Source organism: Aulonocara sp. 'chitande type north' Nkhata Bay, linkage group LG9 (genome assembly GCF_057382095.1).
Source record: "Aulonocara sp. 'chitande type north' Nkhata Bay isolate Kocher_YH1m ecotype deep benthic linkage group LG9, A_spYH_male_GT1.1, whole genome shotgun sequence".
NCBI lineage: Eukaryota > Metazoa > Chordata > Actinopteri > Cichliformes > Cichlidae > Aulonocara > Aulonocara sp. 'chitande type north' Nkhata Bay.
This window is the reverse complement of record NC_141352.1, coordinates 9,278,367-9,297,321: the sequence shown is the minus strand read 5'-3', so window position 1 is coordinate 9,297,321 and position 18,955 is coordinate 9,278,367. Positions and strand designations below refer to the sequence as shown.

General features: G+C 41.7%; 1 protein-coding gene across 3 annotated transcripts in view; it reads left to right on the top strand.

Annotated features, from left to right (window-relative positions):
• The window catches only part of LOC147321596 (uncharacterized), a 30,538-nt gene extending 15,837 nt beyond the window's left edge, over positions 1-14,701 (top strand). The window contains exons 3-4 of one of the 3 annotated variants that reach the window (XR_015130990.1): positions 8,421-9,759; positions 9,895-14,701. Coding sequence is in view for 2 of the 3 variants with exons in the window: in XM_086305729.1 (XP_086161855.1) it covers positions 8,421-9,503 (1,083 nt within the window). In the remaining variant the exon portion in view is untranslated. The remainder of the gene's footprint in view (positions 1-8,420; positions 9,760-9,894) is intronic. The other 2 variants (XM_086305729.1, XM_086305728.1) reach the window with 2 other exon arrangements.
• The last annotated feature ends 4,254 nt before the right edge of the window (positions 14,702-18,955 follow it).

Here is an 18,955-nt window from a genome sequence, read left to right as displayed (position 1 = left end):
TTGGGCATACTTATCAGAGCTTCCTGGAGTTCACCTGGCATCAGTGACGAATCCAGTGCCATTGCTTGGGTGTCTAATAATTTTGTAAGAGTTATGTTGTCGAGAAATTGATCGATTTCATTTTTAGATGGGTTTATTTGTGGTGTATATAAAGTTTAATAGAAATCCCTAAAAAATATGTTTATTTTTTTAAGATCATATATTGTATTCTCAGATAAATCTTTAACAGCACATATAGTTGTTTTTTCTTTATTGATTTTTAACTGGTTAGCAAGAAATTGTCCGGATTTGTTATCGTGTTCATAATTTTGCAGGCAAAGTATTTGTACTAAGATTTTCGTCTTTTTATTAATAATTTCTTTTAATTCTAATTTTGTTTTGCGTATTTTGTTTAATATTTCTTGATCTTGGTGTGACACATAGGCTTTTTCTAAGAATTTGATGTTTTTTGATGTTTTTTTTTCTAGTTCCTGAATATTTTTGTTTTCTTCTTTCTTCTTACAGTGGGGCAAAAAAGTATTTAGTCAGCCACCGATTGTGCAAGTTCCCCCCACTTAAAATGATGACAGAGGTCAGTAATTTGCACCAGAGGTACACTTCAACTGTGAGAGACAGAATGTGAAAAAAAAATCCATGAATCCACATGATAGGATTTGTAAAGAATTTATTTGTAAATTAGGGTGGAAAATAAGTATTTGGTCACCTCAAACATGGAAAATCTCTGGCTCTCACAGACCTGTAACGTCTTCTGTAAGAAGCTTTTCTGTCCCCCACTCGTTACCTGTATGAATGGCACCTGTTTGAACTCATCATCTGTATAAAAGACACCTGTCCACAGCCTCAAACAGTCAGACTCCAAACTCCGCCATGACCAAGACCAAAGAGCTTTCGAAGGACACCAGGAAAAGTATTGTAGACCTGCACCAGACTGGGAAGAGTGAATCTACAATAGGCAAGCAGCTTGGTGTGAAAAAATCAACTGTGGGAGCAATCATCAGAAAATGGAAGAGATACAAGACTAGAGATGGACCGATCCGATATCACGTATCGGTATCGGTCCGATACTGACCTAAATTACTGGATCGGATATCGGAGAAAAATAAAAAATGTAATCCGATCCATTAAATATCACGAAAGCACCTCACAAAACTTGCAATACGCCGTAACTCACCTCAGAACGTTAGCACGTCGGAGCAATATGCATCACGTGATAGAGCAGCTGTGGCATGCAGGACCTGTCGGTGGTCTGGATAGCATGTGGAGCTTCGCTAGCAACCCGGCATTTCATCTCCGACAAAGTTATCCCCGAGAGAAGTAAAGCAAGTGTGTAAGTCCATCTCTGAATGTTTGTAAAGCATTCCTGCGTTAAGCTTAACAAGCGATATATGGAGCGACTGCTTCTTCTTGCTGCTACTTCAATCATGAAACTGCTTAACGATCAGCTGATCGGCTTTTCTGTCGTGAGTCCGTGTCTCTAGTTTGCTTTTGGCCCACTTTGCACCAGAAAGAGGAAACCAGCGGCTGAACAACAGCAGCACGTTTAAGCTTGATCAGCTGTTGTTAGAATGTATTTAATATTACTTTCTACTCGAGGATCTTTTTCTACGTAGCTGACGCTGGTAACTGTGCAGGGGCGGATCTAGCAAAGTTTAGCCAGGGGGGCCGATAGGGCATGAACAGGGAAAAGGGGGCACAAAGACATACTTTTCTTTCTTATTCTCATTTAAAATGTCGAGCTTTTAATAAATAATTATCTGACACCCAAAGTTTTAATTTGATGCAAAATGAATAGAAGTCAATTACTGTATATAGTGACTATTAAGTCTAATATATATACCCTAGTAAGCTATAGTACTTTTTCCTTTGGGAAGGTACCATCTGTGCAGTCTGCAATTCTGTTGAAGAAAGATGTTGAATCTATTTAATATTTCTTGAAAAATAATTGATTTCTGTGCATTTTTTTCACACTGCATCAAATTAAGGTTGATTACGTTGATTAAGCATCATGAGGTGGAGCGTGAGGGGTGGTTCCCTATTTTTTATTTATTTATTTTTGTTGTTGCTGGGAGTTGGAACCCTATTAGTTAGGTTGCTTAATATTTACGCTAAGTACTCTTTAAAATACCAGAATAGGGAGGATGGTGTAGGTCTAAGTTTATTAGATTGATCAGTATTGCTGAACTATGAAACATTTTTTTTGCATACAGGTATAACAGAATAGCTTTAGTGTAGTTGTTGTTTTAAACTTGAGTATGAACTTATACAAAATGCAGCAAGATATTTAAAAAACAGTTTTGTTGATTAAAAAACACTATATCGGATTCATATCGGTATCGGCAGATATCCAAATTTATGATATCGGTATCGGTATCGGACATAAAAAAGTGGTATCGTGCCATCTCTATACAAGACCACTGATAATCTCCCTCGATCTGGGGCTCCACGCAAGATCTCATCCCGTGGGGTCAAAATGATCATGAGAACGGTGAGCAAAGATCCCAGAACCACACGGGGGGACCTGGTGAATGACCTGCAGAGAGCTGGGACCAAAGTAACAAAGGTCACTATCAGTAACACACTACAACGGCAGGGAATCAAATCCCGCAGTGCCAGACGTGTTCCGCTGCTGAAGCCAGTGCATGTCCAGGCCCGTCTGAAGTTTGCCAGAGAGCACATGGATGATACAGCAGAGGATTGGGAGAATGTCATGTGGTCAGATGAAACCAAAGTAGAACTTTTTGGTATAAACTCAACTCGTCGTGTTTGGAGGAAGAAGAATACTGAGTTGCATCCCAAGAACACCATACCTACTGTGAAGCATGGGGGTGGAAACATCATGCTATGGGGCTGTTTTTCTGCCAAGGGGACAGGACGACTGATCCGTGTTAAGGACAGAATGAATGGGGCCATGTATCGTGAGATTTTGAACCAAAACCTCCTTCCATCAGTGAGAACTTTGAAGATGAAACGAGGCTGGGTCTTCCAACATGACAATGATCCAAAACACACCGCCCGGGCAACAAAGGAGTGGCTCCGTAAGAAGCATTTGAAAGTCCTGGAGTGGCCTAGCCAGTCTCCAGACCTCAACCCCATAGAAAATCTGTGGCGGGAGTTGAAAGTCCGTGTTGCTCGGCGACAGCCCCAAAACATCACTGCTCTCGAAAAGATCTGCATGGAGGAATGGGCCAAAATACCAGCTACTGTGTGTGCAAACCTGGTAAAGACCTATAGTAAACGTTTGACCTCTGTTATTGCCAACAAAGGTTATGTTACAAAGTATTGAGTTGTATTTTTGTTATTGACCAAATACTTATTTTCCACCCTGATTTACGAATAAATTCTTTACAAATCCTACCATGTGGATTCATGGATTTTTTTTTCACATTCTGTCTCTCACAGTTGAAGTGTACCTCTGGTGCAAATTACTGACCTCTGTCATCATTTTAGGTGGGGGAACTTGCACAATCGGTGGCTGACTAAATACTTTTTTGCCCCACTGTATGTGATGAGAAAGAAATTATTTTACCTCTCATCATGGCTTTCCCTGCTTCCCAGAAGACAGATGCTGATGTTCCAGGAATGTCATTAAAGCCTAAATATAGAGTCCATTTTTTTTTTAAAGTATTTGATAAACTCTTCGTCTTTGAGCAGTGATATATTAAATCTCCAGTTTTTACTTGGTGTAGTATTATTCTTCTGTATTAGTGTTAAAGATACAGGAGCATGATCGCTGACAGCTATAGGATGAATCTCAGTGTCTGAAATGTTACTCAGCAATGAGCTTGTGAAGAGAAAATTATTTAGAAGATAAAGAAACTCAACTCAACGATCCGATCTGCTTTGCACTGATGTGCACAACAGATGAGACACAGAAAAAGCGCCCAGGGCATCCTGAACGACCTTTATTTATACTTAAAGCAAGTCTCCACAGCAGTAGGAGTGTCATGTATGGAACTCCTTAAAAGGAGAAAGAGAGGGGGAGCGCCAGTCTGTCTGTTTAAAACCGGATGTCACCACATTCCTTTTACACATATGGCTTCAATTTCTCTCTCCCTGTGTTGGCTCCAATTCACAACCTCTTCTTCCTTTAAATGAAGCTACAACTTAAGCATAATCACAAAATTAAAAATCTTTCATCAGAGCTGCTGAACAGAAAATAATCCAGACGAGGTTTTTTTTTTTTTTGTACTCGTTTTTATTCATTTTCAAATTAAACCGTAAGTCTTTTTTGTAGATGGAATCTTATTTAATGCAACCACAAACCCAAACTCAAAGGGGTCTGGTGATGCCAACCTGTATGGATTGTTGCTAAAACAGTATTCAGTCAGAAGGAAAACAAACGTCTTCTTTCAGCCAGTCAGAGCTGTGCTCGCTGTCCAAGCCTTTTTGTTTCAATCACAAAAAACTGGGCCAATCCTGGGACAAAAATCAAACACTGCAAAAGCCAAAAAAGAAAAGGTTAAAAACTGTATTTGGTGACTAATCATGTTTGATTCACCCCCCAGGTTTGGGAGCGGTTCTGTGGGCCGTAATGTGAATATTTAAGAAATTGGACAATGTTTCTGTTCAGGCATGATGCAAGGTAGTGCTCCTCCAGTCTGCTTTGTAGGCCATTTTGGAAGCAGCAGTCAGGTGAACAGCAGATGTAATTCCATTTTTCGATCTCCAGGCCATCTTTGAAGAAAAGCATGAATGGTATGATGCCGAAAAGCATGAATGATGTGATGCCGACTCCATGGTTAAGTCGGTGGCGCCGCACCGACTTAACCTTTTTAACCTTAAAAAAAGATGGCGCCGGTGCATGTGGCTTGCTGTCTATCACTGCCAGTGTTGGTTGTTTGTTTTGATTTTATTGACTATTGTAATAAATGCCAACTCTCTCTTGGTGTATGATCGCCTAACCGTACTGGATCTCCGACCTTCTGCCAAAGGCTGGGCAAAGTGGAACCAAGCTGGACATAAAACTTTGCCCCCGCTAATATCGGAGATCCCGGCTCACCTGTGCCGTGTTCCAGATCCACCACTCCGGCAAAAGTGCTGACGCCGGGGTCGAAGGGCTGGCTTCCTGGTGAAGCTGAAAGCTTCTTTAAGGTATTCTCTTAAGCCCTTATCCAGAAAACAAGGAGCGGTGCCAAACTTCTGTTTCTCTCGGCGATCGTTGGAACCTGTCTGTACCTGGCTGGTACCTGTCATCTGCCTGGATGGGATGTTCCAGTCCCGCCGGCGTGGTGTGAATCTGCGGAACCTGTGGCCTCTGTGTCGGGCTTCTAGGACGGTTAGCGACGGGGATCCGCCGCTTACCGCCAGAATTGGCCTGGTAAATGCTAGGTCCCTAGCGAACAAAACGTTTATCCTGAAGGATTTCTTCACATCCCGAGGACTGGATTTTCTCTGTGTGTGCAAGACGTGGATGAGCGCTGGGGAGTGCAGCCTCTTCTCAGATCTTCTACCTGGCGATTGCTGTTATTCTAATTCCCCACGTATGTTGGGCCGAGGAGGAGAAATAGCTACGATCTTTAAAAGTCATTTTAAATGTAAGAAGCTATCAACCCCGTCGTTCACCAGCTTTGAACTGTCTGTTTGAGTTGGGCTGCTCTCACACAGTGTTGTGTGCGGTGGTTTATCGGCCTCCAAAATACAATAAGGACTTTGTGAGTGACTTTGCTGACTTCTTGGCTGAATTCCTGCCAAAATATGATCGTGTTCATATTGTTGGGGATTTTAATATTCACGACTGTTGTCCTGATATGCCCATGGCGAAGGGCTTTTTAAACCTTATTGATTCGTTTAATCTGGTGCAATGTGTGACAGGTCCCACACGTGAACGTGGACACACACTTGATCTTGTTTTATATCATGGCTTTTCTGTTTTTAACATAGATTTGTGATGCTGTGTTTTATGACCACAGTCCTGTGATGTTTGAAGTTCCTCTTGCCTGTGCCTCAGTTAAACCTCGCGCTGCTGTTCAGCACTGTCGTGTTTTAACTCCTCCACTGCTGAACACTTTTCATCAAATCTCTCCTTGTGCTCGTTACCTCTCAGTCTCTGTTTCCTGCTCTGCTGTCTTTGACAGGTTTGAGCATGTGACTCTTTCCTTTTTAAAGGAGACTGTTGGTCGTTTTAAGTCTGTAGGGTCTCCAAATGATGCCGTCCCTCCTCAACTTTTAAAAGAGTTGTTACCTACAGTTGGTTCTTTCGTTCTTGAGCTGGTAAACCATAGTCTGACTGTCGTCAGGTGTCGTCCCTAAAGATTTTAAACATGCAGTAGTCAAACCCCTGATTAAAAAACCTGCTCTGGATCCTACGGTTCTTGCAAATTACAGGCCTATCTCCAAACTACCTTTTCTTTCCAAAATTCTTGAAAAGGTAGTTTACAGCCAAATAATGGCCTTCCTGGAAAAGCAAAATGTGTTAGAGGTTTTCCAATCTGGTTTTAAAGCCTTTCATAGCACTGAATCAGCCCTTTTAAAAGTTTTTAATGACATATTTTTAGCGACTGATGCTGGGGACTGTGTTGTTCTTGTGCTTTTAGATTTGACAGCTGTGTTTGATACCGTGGATTATGCCCTTTTATTCTCTCGTTTGGAGCACTGGGTGGGCATTAGGGGCACAGCACTGGAGTGGTTCAGGTCCTACTTGGCGGGGCGAACTTTTTTGTGTCAGCCTCGGTGACTATGTGTCGTCCTCCGCTCCCCTCTTGTGTGGTGTCCCACAGGGCTCAGTTCTAGGCCCCCTCCTCTTCTCTTTATATCTGCTTCCTCTTGGTTCTGTACTGAGAAAGCACGGCATTCCTTTCCACTTTTATGCTGATGACTGTCAGATCTATGTCCCTCTAAAGAAAAAAGGCAGATACCTCACACAGCCATTACTTCAGTGTCTCGATGACATTAAGGCTTGGATGTCTGTTAACTTTTTAAAATTCAATGATAAAAAGACAGAGGTGATGGTTTTTGGCAGCCCCACTGAGACCCCCAATGTGTATGTAAATTCCCTGGCACAGTATGTTAAGCCAACTGTCACAAACCTGGGGGTCAAAGCGGACTGTGAACTGAAGCTTGACAGTCAAATTAAGGCAGTGGTAAAATCTAGCTTCTTTCACCTCAGGCAGCTGGCAAAAATAAAGCCAATTCTTTCACAGCAGCACTTTGAGACAGTGATCCACGCCTTTGTTAGCACTCGGCTGGATTACTGTAATGCACTTTATATTGGGGTGAGCGCATCATATATTAGTCATCTACAGAGGGTGCAAAATGCCGCAGCTCGTCTTTTAACTGGCACTCGAAAGTTTGAGCACATTTCCCCTGTTGTAGCTTCACGTCACTGGCTGCCCATTTCTTTTAGGATTCATTTTAAAATTCTTTTATTTACTTTTAAAGCTCTCCATGGCCTAGCTCCATCTTATCTCTCTGAGCTGCTACAGCCTTATACACCCACCCGCTCTCTCAAGTCAGCTGATCAGCTGCTCCTGAAGATACCCAGGACTGGGCGTAAACTTAGAGGAGATCGTGCTTTTGCTGTAGCAGCTCCAAAACTGTGGAACGAGCTTCCTTTAGAGATTAGACAGGCCACTTCTTTATCTGTTTTTAAGTCACTCTTGAAAACCCACCTCTTTACCCTGGCCTTTGACACCACGTGAGATGTTGGTTTTTATTTTTATTTTAGTTGTTTTCAGGTGATTCGATGCTGTTTTATCTTGTTTTTGTTTTAATATAGGGCTGTTTTAATTTTATGTTTTATTTATTTATTTCGCTGCTTTCTGTTATTCTATTGTTTTAACTTATTTTCTGTACAGCACTTTGTTCCTGTGCTGGGTATTTTAAAGTGCTTTATAAATAAAATTGGATTGGATTGGATGGGGCCAGGTAAGCGACCAGAGACAGCTCCATAAGGAGTGGGTTAGCTAAGCCAGTTTTGTCGGTGCTGTCCAACGTCATGTACTGTTCATAGCTGGGTACAGTGATGCAGGTAGACAGAGGTTTGCCACATGATGCACTTAGCTCTCAGACAACGTTTGGGAACATAGGAAGGCAGTTTTTAGATATTGCGGGGTCCAGTTGGAGGAAAAAGCCTGTGAACTGCGACAGCTTCTGAGCTGGCAGAGGAGAGGGCTAGTCCACCTGCAGCTTCTTAGCTACACAGTGAATCAGGGGCTGACTGCCGAAGCAGTGGCGGCACATTGGGGCTGTGCACACGTCATCACAGATAATCTGCCTTAAAGGCGTGAATAAAGGTTTCCTCAGCCAGGACACGTGAGGGCATGATATCCCATACCACGTGTGTTGTACCGAGTGTATTGACTGAAAAGGAACTACTTCAGCCTTTGGTTTAAAACTACTGTTAATAGAGGAAATTTGAAGGTTGAGTTTGTTCCACGACTGCATTTCACTCACTGCCTCTGTTTGTATCTCTGTCACTGCAGGACCAACATGGAGCAAGAAGTCAGTGCTCTCAGGAGGCCGACAAACCTCACAGAAGAAAGGAAGAGAAAACATACAGTTGTGATGAGTGTGGGAAGGATTTTACCCAGTCTGGAAATTTAAAAAAACACCAACTCATCCACAGTGGAGTTAAAGCGCACAGCTGTGGCTTGTGTGGAAAGTCTTTTACCCATGCTAGAAGCTTTAAAAGACACCAACTCATCCACAGTGGAGTTAAAGCATACAGCTGTGACTTGTGTGGAAAGTCTTTTACCCATGCTGGAAGCTTTAAAAGACACCAAATCATGCGCAGTGAAGTTAAACCATACAACTGTGATTTGTGTGGAAAGTCTTTTAACCGTCCTGGAAACTTAAAAACTCACCAACTCATACACAGTGGAGTTAAAGCGTACAGCTGTGACTTGTGTGGAAAGTCTTTTACCCAGTCTGGAAATTTAAAAAAACACCAACTCATGCACAGTGGAGTTAAAACGCACAGCTGTGAGTTGTGTGGAAAGTCTTTTACCCAGGCTGGAAACTTAAAAAGACACCAACTCGTCCACAGTGGAGTTAAAGCGTACAGCTGTGAGTTGTGTGGAAAGTCTTTTAACCGTCCTGGAAACTTAAAAACTCACCAACTCGTCCACAGTGGAGTTAAAGCGTACAGCTGTGAGTTGTGTGGAAAGTCTTTTAACCAGTCTGGAAGTTTAAAAACGCACCAACTCGTCCACAGTGGAGTTAAAGCGTACAGCTGTGACTTGTGTGGAAAGTCTTTTACCCACCCTGCAAGCTTAAAAACACACCAACTCGTCCACAGTGGAGTTAAAGCGTACAGCTGTCACATTTGTGGAAAAACTTTCCGCTGGCTAGTCAGCCGAGACATTCACCTACGCATTCACACCAAAAATGATGTTTACTGCTGTGATCAGTGTGGTAAAGCTTTTGTGACATACAAAAACTTACAGCAGCACACGTTTACCCACACTGACGAGAGACCTTATAAATGTGACCTGTGTGAGAAGACTTTTAAATCTCCACATTACCTCAAATCACACCAAAAGATTCACAGCAGAAAGAAACTCTAAAAGTGCAGTTACTGTGAGGTATGTATTTTTCTTTTAACAGTTTTACAATTTTATATGAATGAAGTTTAATTTCAAAGCTTAAAAGTTTTAAAAGCTCCTCCCCTTTCTCTCTATCTAACATTCACACTCCAATGGATGCATCGGAGAGCAGGTTGGAGTCAGTATCTTGTGGGATGCAGAGTAGAGCATCCAGGGGTTTAATCACCAGTCTTCCCATTAAGTAGATTACCTACAAATGAAGACTCAATGTTGCCCAGTAAGCTGAGTGTTATAATGTAAACAGTAAGATATAATTGGACACTGGCACAGATACTCCTTATTTCAGGCGCCATTAAAAATAAAAATGTTGAAAGAATTCCCTGACTTCCACTGTCTTTGTGTCTTTGTTTAGAAGCAGAGCGACACAGACTGATCCAGTTCTCAACCCTGTCGTCACTGTGGTAGTGGGAAAGAGTTTCTCTGTGACTTTTGTGAAAAAACTTTCAATCATCAAGAGAACCTAAACAACATCAACTCAGACACACTGGAGACAAAACGAACTACTGCAAAGAATGTGGGAGAGGCTTCCCTAAACCAAGTGAATTAAACCAAAATTAACTCTGTCACATGGGGTCAAAAACCATCTCTCATTCACCACTGCGGATCATCTTAAAGTGCATGGAAGAGTCCACACAGGAGAGAAACCATACAAATGCAGAAACTGGGAGAAAAGTGTCTCGCTGTCAGGAAGTCGTAACAAACATGAACGTACATACATGGAGGGGAAACTACAGCTGTGACCAGTGTGACAAATCAAAACATTTCACACCCATTGATTTTGAAAACCTTCAATATGAACTAAAGCCATCAACAGGATGTGAAACGACCACTGATGTGACTTTATATCCAAGAAAAAGATAAAAAGTCAAGCTGATCTGGGTCTGGGTTGTACTTTGGTGTATTACCACCTTAAACAGTTTGATCTTTTTGTGGTTTCATTGACTCAGTTATGTCAGATTTCCTCTCTGTCCTGGTCTGGATGCTCATCTGTAAAGAAGTAAAACTCGGATGGTTCAGTGGTCTCTAGCAGCTGATTAGTGAGCCAGCACTTCTGTGTATCATGCAGTTGTGCTTCTTTTCCTCTTGTGTCGACTCAGCTCAGTTACTTGGTTAGAGGGTTCCACATATACAAGAATCCTTCCTGGAATCGTTTTTTGGTATGAGGTGTTCTTGGGAAGACGTCACACCACCACCACTGTGTCAGGCTGTTCCTGTGATCTTCTTTTAATGCCACGTGTAACGGGAATCTCTCGAAAAACTACAGCTTCCGTCTCATTTACCAACAAACATCATCCAGATGTTTGTTGTTAGATGTGAGATGAGCCTTTCTGTTGTTGAATCTCTCCCCCCATTGAATCTCTTATTGCTGAATCATGACCTCTGACCTTATCTAAGCTAAGTAAGGCCTGCAGGTCTTTAGATGATGATCTGGGTTCTTCAGTGACCTCCTGGATTAGTCATCGATGCACTCTTGCAGTATTTCTAGTCAGCCACTTGCTCCTGGGAGGCTTGAGTACTCTTCCATTTTTCCTGTAGTGTGGATAATGGCTCGTAGTTCGCTTGAGTCCCAAAGCCTTAGAAATGACTCCGTAACCTTTTCATACTGATGTCAGTGACTTTGTTTCTCTGCTGTTTCTTTTGATCGTATCATGATGTGCTGCTGTGTGAGGTCTTTCAGCCGGCTTCCATACATGGTCAGGTTGTTTTTCATACCTTTTTACCCTTAACAAATGAAACCATTTACAGACTATTTTCCACTGACCCAGGTAACCTTTGTCATATTTCTTTCCTTTTTGATCATCTGAAACATTCAAATGTTGAGTCCTTCAGGTGTAACCTTGACTGTTTTCCCAGTTGCAGCTTAAGCTAGGCTTAATCCTTCCTCTTTATACTACTGCTTAGCCACAACCAGCTGTGACAATGTTTATGGCTGGTTTGGTTAAAGTGCCAGTTTAGTAAATAGGAGAGGGCTCTCAATCCCACCAGTGCATAAAAACGTGAGTTCTCTGTCATTGCTCACTTTCTGTAAGAATGTCATGGCCCTGGGTCTTTTGACCCAGCGTTTTGTGTTTTCTATTATTGTGATGTATTTTGGTTCTGGTTTTCTCTTTCTTTGGGTTTTGGTTCTGTTCTTCCCCAGTTTAGTATTTAGGCTTTTCTGCCTGTGTATTCCTGTGTCAAGTCCGGATTTCTTAGTCTGTGTCTTTGCATGTGTGAGTTCCTGTTTTATTTTGTAGGTCTGTGTCTCTCGTCAGTGTTTCTAGTTTCACTCCCCTTGTCCCGTTATGTCCAATTACTCCCAGCCGTGCCTCCGTCTGTTTCAGGTCTGTTTTTTTGTTTAGCTTTTCCCAGTTTAGGTTACTCCCTGGGGTCCGTTCTTCGTACCTCGCTAAGTAAGTTAGCTGGATTTGATTGTTGACGATTTCGCGTGATCTTGGATCGTTCGGTTCTCCGAAGCTCATCCGGGACTTGCTGTCATAGCAACAGATCCGTAAGCGTAAACCTGCTCGGGAGCAGGCTTACTTTATGTAAACAGGATTAGATCGCGGCCACGCAGGTATGTCCGCTTCATTTATACGAAAGCAACAGCGATATTTTACCACTGTTTCACCATAAATAAATATTATCAATCTAACTAAAGATAATGCAGCACTTGATTCTTTTATTGATTTCATACAGATACATACAGGTCATTTCCTAAAAAAGGGAAATGTACTATTAATCATTCTATTACATGTATGTGATTATTTCAGATGTAATTCATATTTTAGAGTAGTAATAGTAAATTACTTCGTGTAATCAAGATGAGAGACCACGGCTATAAAAGCGAAGGTGGATTTGGGAAGCCTGTCGCAGCCATGTCCTGTCCGTTTACGCGACCAACCCATTGTGGAAGGTGCAAGATTGATAAGGAGAGTCCTCAGAATTCAGCGTATATTGCGGGATAGACAGGATCCTTTAGCTCAGCGCGACAGTGTGCTCATAGATAGATATCCATTTTCCCGTGAGGGTATTATTTACTTAACCAACTTGTTGACGAGGGGGTGCAGGACCACCACCTGTCTTTTTTTGCTCTGCCCCTTTTCTTGGTTGCTGTTATAAACAAACAAACAGATTATTTCAGGGTCTCTTTCCAAGAGACGAAAAGCAATATAAGTGATAAATATTACCATTCTGTAGAATATTCTAATATTTCACTTTTACTTGTTCCCATGTTCTAGTGGGTCCTGTCGTGGCTCTAATGTGAAAGAGGATATAATGTAATATAATATAATAAATCTACCCTACCGCCTACTGGTGTTGGCCAGAGGGGCCGATGGCGCGATATGGCAGCCTCGCTTCTGTCAGTCTGCCCCAGGGCAGCTGTGGCTACAACTGTAGCTGCCTCCACCAGTGTGTGAATGTGAGAGTGAATGAATAGTGGCATTGTAAAGCGCTTTGGGTGCCTTGAAAAGCGGTATATAAATCCAATCCATTATTATTATTATTATTATTATTATTAAATTACTTACGAGTTTAATTTGTCAGCAACTTTCTGCCAGCCCTCTCTCCTTGCTTTTGCAGCCTTTGCAGTGTTCCCTTGCGTTTTAATTAAACTCTGAAACTCCTGAAATCCCTCAATCAAGAGTTCTTGCTCTGCTGCCGAAAAATACTGAGCGCGCTCCTTCGACATTTTCGCCGACCAATCAAAGGGTTGCCGATCAATGTTTCTACTATCGATGCGTAGCCCCTTTTAAGCCACCCAGTGATCTCACGTTACTTCATCCAGCTGTACTAATTGTCAACAACAGGTGTGTTCGGAGAACCGGAATAGCGAGCTCAAAGTTAGCGCAATGATTTGATCTTGGATATAGTAAGCGAGGTACGAAGAACGGACCCCTGTTCTGTTTTTTCCCACCCTCGCCTTTGTTTATTATCTCACTGTCAATAAAGCTTCCTCACCTCAGTTGTGCTGCATCCTGGGTCCTTTAATATCTTACACCTGGCTCGCGTCGCGAACCGTGACAAAGAAAGCATGTTATCCTCAGGCAGAGCTGCAGACGATCAAGAATCCATAACTACTGGATGGTGGACGTTTCTCTAAGCAGACAGTCAGTTCTTGGGATGCCAGCTGGATGTAGTTTCACAACCTTTAACTTAATCTCTGTGTGTTTTTGACATCTTATGCTCTGGTTTAACTTTCAAACAACCTGATTAATGAAAGCACATCAAATAACTCCTGTTTGTCATCAGCGGTGGCTTTAGGATCATCCTCACCTGCTCATGGTTGCAGTTGTTTATCGGTTGAATTGGCATTTACTTTATAGTGTGATAAGATGTTAATAAGCGTATAAAGCTGTAAAGCCTCTTGAGTGACTTAAATCGCCTTTCTTCCTCAGTGTGATGCTCAATGTGAACTGCAGGTCGTCTTGATGATGTCTATATGCCTTAACGCATTGAGTTTCTTCAATATCATTGGTTAATTAGATATTTAGATTGATAAGCAGCCAAAATTGTGGACCTACTAAAGTGACCAGTGAGTATACAGTCTGGTTATCATCATGTTTAACTTTGTTCACATGCACTGATGAATGAACAGCTGATGGCTGTAGCATAACACCCACTGTAGAAAACAGTATTCGTAATCAGGAAACATTAAATGCTGAGTGTTTCCTCCCCACTACAGTTGTGATATATCTTCAGGTGTCAGAACTTCTCACAGTCCTTCAATCATTCCACCAAAACACTGATGCTGAAATACCTGACACATCCCTGTACAGCACAAACCCCCCATAACCATCTAAATTAAGATTTTCTTGTAATAAAAGTAGTAAAGGGAAGAAACTTTCAACACTAGAACAGGAGGGGTCCTTTTCACATCGGACTAAAACAGCAGCTGTAATTTGTATTTACTCAAATGACTTCAGGTCTGCACAGACCTCCCCTCACCACCTCCTGAGTACCCAGGAGAACACCAAGGCGTTCGTATATAAAAGCCACTTCACCAATAACTGGTTTCAGCTTTTACCTTGTGACAGGAATGTTCTTTCACCTCAAAATGACTTGATACAAATCATGAGACACATGTTTGACAGATTACACAATAATTTTATAAGCAAATTGACATTTTAAAATATTGTAATACTATCATATGTGAGAAATAATTCCTAGAATAAAGACTGAGCTGCTTAAGACTGAAATCATTGCTTTTGTGTTTTGTGTAATGCTCTCAAAGTTACTCAGAGTTCTCTATGAAAATTATTTATTCAAGCTTTGTATCCCATTATGCATTACATCTAAGGAAGAAAATGGAAAGGTTCGAGTAATGCCAAAAAAACCTCTCTTTTGCTGATGATGTATTGTTCCATACCTCAGATTTCATATACAGAGAGTAGGGTGCAGTGAAGGATTTTTCCTGTCCACAAAATAAACACACAGGTGCATTTAAAACTTTGATTTCTCTGGATGAGTATTACAGTCTTTTATATTCTTTATTTCAAGAGGTGTTTAGGATAAATGTTTTCAAGGAATTCCCTGACTTACACTATCATTGTGTGTTTAGCAGACTGAAACCGATGGATCCGGTCCTCAACCCTGTCATCAGTAGCGGTTTTAGATACAGGCGACATGGGCGGTTGCCCGGGCAGCATTGTGGTGGGGGGCGGCATCACGGGCATCGGCAAAAAAAAAAAAAAAAAGCTTGTATTGGGAATGGCATAGGCACTGATCGGTTTTCTGTCGCCCGTTTGCTGGGAGTAAGGGCGCCCTCCGTTTGCGAGGTGCGCCTGCTGCTTGCGGCACAAGGAGGAAAGGGCGGAGCGGCGAGGATTCTCTGGCTGGCTGGAGCGGCATCTAATAACCAACTCGCAAAATAAAAACAAAACAACAAACACGAAAACACCAGACATTATGATACAGACTTATAATTTGCACCGATGTTTTTCGAAATTCTATATGCGAAAAGTGAGCGCGAGAGCCCTCGGTGCGCCTGCTCGCTGCTGAAGTCAAAGTAAACTTTATTGTCATCTCCGCTACATACAGTCCAGTATATAGAGACACGAGACGACGAGGCTCCAGTTACAGCGGTGCAAGTAAACAAACAACAAATATAAGAAGAGTAAGAAAATAAATATACACTTTAGGACCAGGGGTAAAGGATCAATAACAATTTAAAATTTATAATTTACGTTTTGATGATTTAATGTCTCACACACAACCCGTCGAAAGGGGAGGGGGACATGCTGCTTCCAAGTTGAGCACATTTCATTTATAATGATGTAAATCCAAGCCCATTATGGATTCATGATTTGAATCCTGGGTTGTGTGAAATCCCAGAAATAAACCTTAGACAAAGTGAATCTGTGAACTAAGGTGTAGGTCTACTAGGTTATGTTGTGGTGATCGTCGAGTTGGTGAATTTGTGTTCATACTGGAGTGCAAAATTAAAACCAATGTAAGATGGACAAGAAAAGTTCAAAGCCATCAGGTGCTCAGTTTAGAAAAAAGAGAAAAGAGGAGGAGAAACGAGCAAAAGATACAGGTAAGCAGATGTGTGATTGGATAATGGCAGGTCATCCTGAAACAATCAGTGATGCCATTGTAAGTTCATAGGAGACGTTAAACTCATAGTGAGACTCCTGCTTATCAGGGATGTAAATCCTTAGGTGACGGCCAAGCAGAAAAGCACTCTCCGCCTGTGAGTGAAAACCCCACCCTCTCCTATTGGTCGAAAAATGTACCATGTCAACCAATCAAAAAAATGATATGGCAACATGGCATTTAGTTGTTTAGGAAAAGGGAAGTTTTAGGAGTGACGGCGTGTTTTGAGATGTGATGGATTTGCGACATTTAGCGCAAATCTTGTGTAGTTAGTGTGTAGTGTAGTCAATTGCCCAACATTGGTCATTATTTACTGTGGTTTGCAGACAGAGTTACAGGACTCTCTCCCAGACCACAGACTCATGATACAAGTCAGAGTTATATAAAGAAAAATTAAATTAAAAAGAAAGTTGTGTTTTCAAAATTGGAGTTCAAGTTATTTTTACTTCCAATAGTGTTAACATCCTACACAGGTCATGAACAAGATTGTTTTTAAGTTTCATTGTAAGTGGGCTAAAGCATTTAATTAAAAGTAGTCTAACATAAATGTAAATGATGTAATTTGATTATTTTAATAAACATGTAACTTGGATGGATTCGATGCTGGTGTGACCACAGTGCACACGTCTGCTGTCGCTCACAGTGGTCCAAGTGTCCACTCAGGGAGTTTGTGTGTTCGCTCAGACACATGAAACATTAGAGGGAACATTGTTTGTGATCATTTCCAGTGTTTAGTGATCTCTGTGCCTCCCTTATATTTGGTCTCTGTGTTTCTCAGTTGCTCCGTCTCCCCTGTCAGTTGTATCCCCTAGTCAACACTGTGTCTCAGGGTTACATTTCCTGTTTTACTTTGAAACTCAATACATGAACGTATTGAGGCTGTCTCCCAATTCAGGGTCTGCAGCCTTAAAGTACGCAGCCTCAAGGGCCGCGTACTCAAAGACCGCTAAGGCCGGAAGTGCGAGGCTTGTGTAATGGGACGGTCTAGCCTCCGTTGCGCTGATACTGTTGTTTGTCAATAAAGTTTAAAAAAAAAAAAGCCTCCGTTGCGCTGCCCAGGTTGCCTAGCAACCATGATACTAACCACTGGAAACGTGTCATACAGCTTTGTTTGACAGAAATGAAGGAGAAAATCTTTTGTTCATTTGTTTGTTTCTACATGAGCTTTGATCATTCTCTGTAAGATTAAGCTCAGCTATTGAACGGCGTATATTTTAAAGTAAAGGCTTTAAAACCAAGTTAGTACAAACGTCACTAATGTCACATAACTTTGCAGACATGTGGCCAACAGTAATGTTTAATGTTCTTCGTTATTAAACATTTGCACATAAATAAGTGACACAATATTCAGTGCTTACTTTTCACAGTTTACTCTTCGGCCGTTCCGCTTCTGCTGTCTGCGGCAGAATTCTCCACACCGACTGCCGCGCTATGAATTGTGGGATATGTTGGGCCACGAAGTCTACACTGCCACAGCCTTAAAATTCAGGGAAATGAAGGACGCATTTCAGGGCCATATTTCGAGCAGCCTTTGAATTGGGACAGTCTTCGGCGCGCCGCTGTGACGTAATCGGCCTTGAAATGCGGCCTTTAAGGCTGCAGACACTGAATTGGGAGACAGCCTGAGTTTCACTTCCCTTGGGTCTCGTCATGTCTGATTTCTCCCAGCTGTGCTCCCCTTCTGTGTCTCATTCTCCTCGTTATTCTCCAGTGTATTCAAGCCCTGTGTTTCTCGGTGTTGACGTTACGTCCTTTCTCATGTTGTGTGTCTGTTCCTACATCTCCGTGTATGTTTTGTTAGATTTTGCCCAGTTTAGGTTTTGTATGGTTTACTCTGTTCAGCAATAGAGCTGCTTTGTGACTTTCAGTCCCGCCTCAGTTGAGTCTGTGTTTGGGTCCTTTTCCTGCCTGCACACAGCCATAACATGACAAACCGTGTGTTAAGTTTGCCTTATGAAAACAGTTTGACGTGACAAATAAAAGGTTTGAGCTACGATTTCACTTCCTGTATTTCAGAGTGTCGACCCAAACTTTCAGAGTCAGAATATTTGATTAATCTCTGTTGCTGCAAGACAGTAAAAACAATCACTGAATTAACTGGATTTAATAAATTATTATAGTACAAAGTTGCAAACATCACAAACAGCTATAATATAACAATTAACTAAATTATTTTTTATTTTATTTGTTTATTTATTTTTTGCCTGTCCTGTTCAGTTCTTTAGCAATCAGAATTTTTGTCTGAAGGCCAGGAAAGATGCCCAACGGATGTATTTTTTCAAGTGGAGAAAATATGCCAATGCCACATTGTTCCACTTGATTGATCTATATTATCATTGTTTATTTATTTTTTAACTTTCTTTTATTTCATTTTCAAATCCAAATTGTATTTTAAGTTATTACAAGTTGGACAGACAACAATACAGAAAGGGAGAAATAAAACAGAGGGGAAGGAGGGACAGTAAAATAAGATTTCTTTGGCTCTCGGAGGAGGTGGACCCATCTTTCACCCTCTCCCTTCCTTATCTTCCCTGCTGCTGCTTCTATGTCTTTGTCTAGTCTCATCTAACTCTAGCCTTCAAAGAGTCTCTCAGTCATGTTCTCTAAAACCTAAAGAATTATGGATTTGATCGACTGGTCCCGTAACAAAATTGACACCTTTCTGGGTTTGAGAGAGCTCAATTGTCCCGCAGACAATGTTTGCTACCGGATACTCGATGGTCGGTTGCATTGTGTGTCTGGCTACACTCTCGATGGAGGACATTGAACGACATCTACCAATTTGGAACCACGATAAGAGTGTTCTGGCTGATTGGAGCTGTCTCGGACCTGGC